General features: G+C 40.8%; 1 protein-coding gene across 2 annotated transcripts in view; it reads left to right on the forward strand.

Moving 5' to 3' along the window:
- mlf1 (myeloid leukemia factor 1) overlaps positions 1-7879 on the forward strand; it is a 9123-nt gene extending 1244 nt beyond the window's left edge. For both annotated transcript variants that reach the window (XM_043259523.1, XM_043259522.1), the window contains 6 exons: positions 175-334; positions 4570-4647; positions 4873-5001; positions 5081-5240; positions 5835-5973; positions 6937-7879. In XM_043259523.1, the coding sequence (XP_043115458.1) occupies positions 175-334; positions 4570-4647; positions 4873-5001; positions 5081-5240; positions 5835-5973; positions 6937-7018 (748 nt within the window). In that variant the 3' untranslated portion in view covers positions 7019-7879. The remainder of the gene's footprint in view (positions 1-174; positions 335-4569; positions 4648-4872; positions 5002-5080; positions 5241-5834; positions 5974-6936) is intronic.
- Positions 7880-8093: the final 214 nt, after the last annotated feature.

The raw sequence follows: 8093 nt of genomic DNA on the forward strand, positions 1-8093 counted from the left end.
ACAAGTGCATCTGTGTTTAACGCAGGCCTTGTTCCCGGGGTTTTGTGTAGTTTTGGTTTGTTAGATCTATCAGCGTCACACCTCAGAGAAGCACTGCCACGTCAATCAGAGGAATATTACCAACTCAACGATGTTTGTTACTCATAGTGTTTTTCTCCCGATGTTCTGCTCTAGGGACCCGTTCCAGCTGCATCACGAGCGCATGCGGCAGATGATGGGGGGTTTCTCTGACCCCTTCGGTCGAGGCTTCATGCCCAGCATCACAGACGGCCACCACAGGGGTCACAGGGGTCACCGGGCCCCGGCTCAGCCCGGCACCAGCCCCAACGACCGGGTGAGTCTCCGGATGCAAGCTCCTTATCCTTCCTCACACGGTGTCGTCGTGAAACCTCGCTGAGACATTCACACGGTATCAAGCTCCTTTATTTGATGGAGTATTTTTAGACAGTTGAGCTTTGTTCTACTGACACAGTTCTGAGACACCACGCTTTCTTTTATATACGGGTAGTTAAGCCGAGGTGGCACTTAGCAAAAATGTAGAATAAAAGAAAAAAGTATCTTCAGTATGAAGGGCATTGCAAACTGAGTCAGAAATCCCTCCCAAAAAAACATTGTCAATCACGTTTACACACTACCTCTGTTTAAAAATTAGCATCAGGTTTGATTTTCTGTGTTTTCACATCTGTAGCATGCATTTTGATTAAAAGGAAGACAAATAACAATGCATGCGAAAATATACTTTTTTTTACTTTTTTCGTCACACATTAAGATGTCAACTACACACACATATATATAAAAGTAAACGTTTTGTGTATTTTAACATTTAATTAGTTTTGTTTGTTTGGACTGGTTATCTTACATTTGTGTAGATTTACATTTAAAACATAGTTTAAATCAGCATTAAATCAGCATTATTAAAGAGATAACACCATGTAGGGGTACTTTAAGGAATCGTATTCATGTAATATTTCTTTTGTGTTCTGACCTTGTTGACCTGGACAGCTGAAACGGCTCGATGTTTTTACATCAAGGTGCTTTCAGGAGTTGTTTGTTCGCTGTAGGCTAACATCGGCCGGAGCGTCACAATGACCAGCTGGTCAGGACGCTAAACTTAGTCCCGGTCCGGCTCTAATCCCCACCTCAGTATATTTATCCCTGGTAATTACTTTCATCTGATGCCAGCCTCCTCACAGTCCTGCTATCTGTTTGTGAGCTAGTGGCCTTCCCCGGGGCCGTGAAGACAGCTGTCCACCTGAGGGTCAGGGCCCTGGATGGGGTTCCAGGGGTTTTAGGGTCACTGGCTGACCGCAGACTGTCAGCATTACGTCTGCTCCACTTTGCAGCTTAATTCGGCCAAGAACCACCCACTTAAACAGAAACATTCATACTTCACTATTAAGAGCGAGACGGGTCAGTGATCTGAAGTGTGTCGGCTTCAGTGATTCAGTGCTAATGTATTATTTAGAATTATTCATGTCATTAATAATCACATATGTGATAGTTTTATTTTCAAGCAGTTAAAAGGTATTAAATGAAATACTACAATAGTTGTGGTTATGTAAAGAAATTGGATTCATTTTAAAAGTTGGACTCAATTACAGAGAGGGGCGTTACCTTTCGGACATGTGCTGGATGCACTGTGTCAGCTGGCCAATCAGAGCAGGCTGTGCTTGTCGGAAGGAGGGTGAAAATGCAAAGACACATTCTGTCATAATATATAGTCTCTTTACAAACGCACGCAATGCTCAAAGAAGAGTTAAAAGAGCACCGATCTGTAAAAGAGATGCTGCTCCCAAGGGGACTAAATGTTACTAAATGCTTAAGTAATTGAATGCATGTCAGTGTATTAAATCTGTGCATTCAGTCTTAAAGTGACAGCAGCATAAAAATCTGTCATCAGCGAGAAACAACAGAATCGTTCACTTCAGTAAGAATCAGTACATATTTAATGCATCCGTTGAAGACTATATAAGACTGTTTTAACATTTGATTATTCAGTTTCTGTATAGTAGTGTGTTATTTCACGGATGTATGGGATCTGTGCATTTGGTCTTAAAGCTACAGCAAACCGATGTTCTGTCAAAAACAAAGAAATCCATTAATGCTCTTAAAGTTACAGACTGCAGTTTTACAATCAGGCTTTCTTATACAGCGCCGTCTAGAGATATATGCTTTTAAACCTTTGACTTTCTAACGATGTAATCGTAAAAACAAACAAACACACAAACGCATTGGTTGAAGAAACATTTAGGTCAGATGACTGTATTTTGCCTGGCTTTCAGTTTCAGGTGCTCTGCCTCCCAAACAGCCCTGGGACAGAGCGGCCATGCTTTCAGAAGCTACCAGACTACCAGAGAGCCCAGCTGACCGGACCCGAGCTGGGCTTTCAGCACATTTTCTTCTCGTTTGTGTGAGCGGTATGCTTAAGACGATCAGAAACCACTGGAAGATTATCTGAAGGTTTCAGGGTTATGGCTGTCGAGTAACTCATTCCCAGACAGTTAACTAAACTAGGTTGCTGATAGCTAGAATAGTGAGCAATTATTGGAACGTGACCTTTCTCTTTTGGTTTCTTACGTCACATGATGGTCATCATTTGATTGTATGGAATACTTCACACATTTGTGACCATGGACTACAAAACCAGGGCGTCACTTTGTGATAGTTAAATAAATAATCTTTCTGTTGATGTCTGGTTTGTTCAGTATTTGGCTGAGATACTGGAATCTAAAGAAAATCGCCGAATGACATTCTTAGCAATGCATGTTTCTAATCAGAAATAGAGTTTTGATGTAGTAGGGAATGTGCAAACTGTCTTTTTTTGGTTTCTGATTTTTGGCATAATAGAAAAACCGATCGTCTTGATCCATACCCTGTATTGTTTTCTATCTCTTCGAGTATACCTCCGGGCTCTCATTTGGCAGCAGGTTATGAGTCACATGCTCGTCTAGTAACGAGTAACCTGAGAAATGTTTTCAGTGTCCGAAGTACTGATGGTGCTGTGATTATTCCCAGAACCGAGTCCTCTTCCCAGAGCTCTCCGGTGTGGCTCATTTGCTAAATCAAACGTGTTTTCCCCGCGGATCTGTTGAATCATTCTTCTCTGATAGCATGCAGCCTAAATGGGTCGTGACCTCAGGCCTGTGTCTTCCAAACACAGCCCACCCGAAATAGCGTACGTGACCCGTCCTCCGACGGGTTAAAAATACACGGTGAGCAGATAGCTGAGCCACGCTCTCCGGGGGCTTTATTAGCTCGAGGAGTGATGATGGTTTTAAACGGCTGGACCGTAAGAAGCTTCAGAGAAACTCGAGCTGCTTCTCCATTATTAGATGCCAGAGGTGACAGCCACCGATTGTGGGCGTCGTTCAGAGCTCTTAGCACCCCGAATTACTCAAACCTTCAAACAGACACAGGATTGTGTTATTTCCTTCTCATTTCTGATTTCTCCTTGTTTGTCACCTTGGTTTGTGATCAGCGGTTCATTATTTAGTGTGTTTTCTGTTCTCATTACTCCTGCTCGTTTAGTTCATTAAAAACGTTCAACTTGTTGGCTTCACCATCATGTCATTTTCATGCATTGTACAATTTTATTCAAAATGTAGCACAGATTAATCTCACGTAAACCTGAACTGAGGCTTGGTTTGCATGTAGTTAATGCAGTTTTTAAATGCAATTTATATTTTTTTCCTTTTGACAGTTAAAACATTCCTCCCCCAAAAATTGCAAACATTATTCAATCAATCGTTTAATTTATTTTTAGTTTGTTTCATTGAATTGAATTGGCCAAGCGTTACCTTGACAACGCTCCTGCAGCTACTGCAAATAAATGTCGATTCTCATTATTATTATTTTATTTAAATATTGTCTCGCTGTGTCTTATTTACTGTTAAACATTTTCAAACTAAACATGCTTAAACTCACTTACACTCCTGTCTTAAATCATATACCTATTTTTATTTCTTGCCAATTTAAAGACTGATCTTTGCTTAATTGTTGAAAATGTAAAAACCAGAAAGTTAATTGTGGTTTTAAACCATAGCTTTTCTAAGTTCTGCGTGTGATATTGTTTCAAATTACAGACAGGTTTGTGTTGCCTGATGATATCAATAATATAACGTCTTTTCGTCCGAGCCGATGTACGGTCCGAGTGACCCGCTTCTTTTGTCATGCATTTACATCCCACTGAATAATTATCGTCATTGATTTTTTTTGCTGTTTACTTCCCTGATATACCAAATGCATGATGTCTAATCTCTCAGTTTATTTTAATAGTAAGTCATTTATTTTAGGCTTTACCAGCTCATAAATATCATAAATATATAAACACATTGACGTTGACTGTGTCATTTGCTCATAGACACGGATTAAACGTGCTTCACCTATAGATTTCATAGCAGTTCACAATGGATTAAACAAAGCACCAGTTTGACTTGAAGGAGTTTCACATCGACTCATCGGCCAGTGAACAACATCACTGCATTTAAACTCTTAATATAAGAAAGACGAAGTCTGTAGGAGAGTGCTTCGAGTTGCCTGATGATTTGTGTGTGTGATAAACGTCAACAGGAGCTGGATTTCTTCAGCAATCCTTTCGCTATGATGGACAGCATGAGGAACAGGATGGAGATGATGCACAGAAACTTTGTAAGTCTGACCTCTTTGAGAGCGTCAATGAGTTTATCATCTTTCACGATTACGACGATTACACTGACTGCATGCAAGGACGATTTACATGGGTTTATATAATGGGTCTATATAATGTATATTTATATAGAGAGAGTTTTCACAGTAAGCTATGCAGTGGTTTCTTATCTTCGGTTAGATTCAGTGCCCCGCTGTTGCTGATGTTTGTGTAACTGTTTCTCGCAGGGGAACATGTCCCCAGACCCCAACAGCCACTCGTTTTCCTCGTCCTCTGTCGTGACCTACTCTAAAGTGGGAGACGAGCCGGCCAAAGTCTTCCAGGCCTCGTCTCAGACGCGCTGCGCTCCTGGAGGAGTGAGTCTTCTCCCAAACACCGGCACCCATCCGCAGCTCCAGCGCAGCCGTGATTGATTGTGCTCTGTGCTGTGTGCAGATAAAGGAGACCAGGAGGAGTCTGAAGGACTCTGAGAGCGGACTGGAGAAGATGTCCATCGGCCATCACATCCAGGACAGAGGCCACGTCATCGAGAGGAAGGAGAACAGGAAGACCGGCGAGAAGGAGCTCAACCAGGACTTCCAGAACATGGACGAAAGTGAGGACACACTCCACGCATGCTTTTTCTTTTCATGCACGCAGGTTTTCTTTTTATTAACAGTGCTTGCTTAGTCAGTCGTCATTCATTTGGTTACTTAGCAACTGTGAGCAAATTCTAACTGTTATTAAACTATTAAACCTAAATCTAAGCAATCAGGGCCCATGTTCACGAAACATCAAAAGGCTAAAAGTAGCTTGTAACAATCACATGAAAGAGGCTGAAAATGATCTGAACACATACCTGTTTAATTAGAGACATTTCTAAATCCTTATTTGCACGTGACAACATTACGCTGTGAATAAACCTCTGACTGAGACTCCTCCCCTCTCCTAATCAGCCAATCACTGTGTGCATAGATAATAAGCACGCTGATGTCATCCATAGCAACGAGGGCAACCCCGCCCCCTTCACTCTGAGATCAAGACTTCTCTCTATTCCTTAATAAAAGATGTCTCAGTGGCTTTGTGAGCAGGTTTTAAGAGAAAGCTCTTTTAATGCTACTGAGGAGAACTCTTAATGATGAGACGCATGTGTTTACGGGCCCTGATTTTCACCCGTGGCTGTTTCTGACGCAGTGTGTTGTCTCCGCAGCGGAGGCCCAGTCCTTCGATGAGGAATGGCAGAGAGAGGTGTCCCGCTTCCAGGCGTCTGCACCCATGTCCCGCCTGGAAGCCCCGAGACAGCGAGCGGTTCACCGAGCCGCCATCACGGCCCCGCAGGACAGGCGCAGGTCAGCCGAGCACATCCACGCTCCCTACAGACCACTGCTGGACTCATTCACCTGTCAAACAGGAAATAACTGCAGTGCACTCCAAAATACAGTGAACAACTAACTGTCTCGGCCTTATCAGTTGTTCAACCATTAATGAATATATTTCAAAATGTGCAAAAAGTGTATTTGCTTAAATACGTTCTTATGATGCGGTTTCAAGTTTTCCTTTCTTTTGTTACAAGCTTTTAATGCGTAGATGAGACTAAAATCTCAAAACTTAAACACCCCTAACTTAATAATAATAATATGTATTTTTGGTCTATTTTACTTTAAAGACAATTTGACAAAAAATGTGTTTATTGTCCGTAACTATGAATGTGTCACACATTAAAATAAAAACAAATGAATAATAATAGTAATAATAAGATCTAATCTAATAATAGATTATATTGTAAATGTATTTTCTTGGTCCTATATACAGTGTATATATATATATATATATATATATATATATATATATATATATATATATATATATATATATATATATATATATATATATATATATATATACACACACACACATATATATAAAGAATATTTATGTAACAAATTATGTATATTTAATGTAAATATACATAAAAAACCCTTGCAAACAAATATTCTCATTTGAATGAAGTGTTCTGCATGGGTCTTATTAGATTGCCAGTTTAACTACTGACTTCAGACTTGACTTCTTCTGGAAAACTTACTAATATTAAATAACTGTCATTGTGGCTTTGCTAGAGTTAACAAAGTGTTATGCTTCCAGTAGCAGTGAAGAGATTCAGAAGGAAGAGCTTGGCTTGCGTGTAGTTAATGCTCTTTAAATAGCCGAGCAGACCAGCTGATCCGTGATGCACCGCACCATAATGTCAAAGGTCACCTTTACACCGTTCACTATGATAGTGTTTGATTTTCTTTACTGCTGTGTGTTCACAGACATGATGAAGCAGCCGCCCGAGGAAATCAAACCCATTATAATGAAGTCAACGTTAAAGGCTCCGGCGGGAAGAAGCACTAAAGCTCGTTCACAATAAAACACTTGGCAGGAATCAACTCTGATGCTGACGTTTGTTCATGCTGTATCTTACGCCTGTTTCACACCACAGACTTGAGCAGCAGCAAAAACCCTTGTCCCCTACAGAGATTTCTTAATATTGACTATTAGTTTGAAACCGGCTATCAGTAGTGGGTCACTGATAAACTCTTGAATTGCGCACAATACTACTGTCCTCGAGTCACCTGTAGTATACTGTAGTTTTTCCGGATCACGACACACTGGACAAATCATACTGATTTTATTCATGTCGGTGCACCGTCACTTTAAGTGTGTGAGACGCTTCTGCTGTTGAACACACACTGCTGGTGTCTGCGGTGTGAAACACGCTTTACGTCTGTGACAGAATCAGGCCGCTTCCCCTCCTACCGTGTTTCCAATCCTCGTCTATAAATGAGTTTGAATGAAGTCAGGTCTGCGATGCAGCTGTTTTTAACCCCGGTCGCTTCAGGTCTTAAGAGTCTCTACTAATGAGTTGAGTCATCTGTGTTTGATCGGGGAGATGTTTCAGATATCTGCTGGTTTTCAGCGCTGCTGTCGAGATCAGACTTCATCAGCTGGGAGCTGCTTCTCTAACGCACTTACTGATGATGATGATGATGATTATTCTGGAATCACCTAAAAACCCTGCTCTGTAAACATTTGTAAAATAAATAAATAAAAATATTGCATGAAATATTTTTTTTTAATTGTTGTTTCTCCCTCTGTGTTCTTCCTTGACTGCTTGGCCACTTCTCACTGTTTAAAAGATATAGAATAAACATTGAATACATGGGGTAGAAATAAAATAGGGGCACAAATAATAAAGTATTTGTTGTTCTTCAACCTGCTTCAGATTTCTGCTTTGCTTCAGCAAGATGAATGCTTAGGACCAGAACAACTGTCCAAACCACTTCCTAAAGACCTTAATGTTTAATCAAAGCCGGTTTAATCTAAAGGAGAAGGCACTATTTCAGGCGGCAGCCATTCAGACCTGAATGAAGCCTGTATGAAAATGAAAATAATGGCAAGGGTCACTATTGACTTCCACAGTGAAGCC

Source organism: Puntigrus tetrazona, chromosome 15, assembly GCF_018831695.1.
Source record: "Puntigrus tetrazona isolate hp1 chromosome 15, ASM1883169v1, whole genome shotgun sequence".
Lineage (NCBI taxonomy): Eukaryota > Metazoa > Chordata > Actinopteri > Cypriniformes > Cyprinidae > Puntigrus > Puntigrus tetrazona.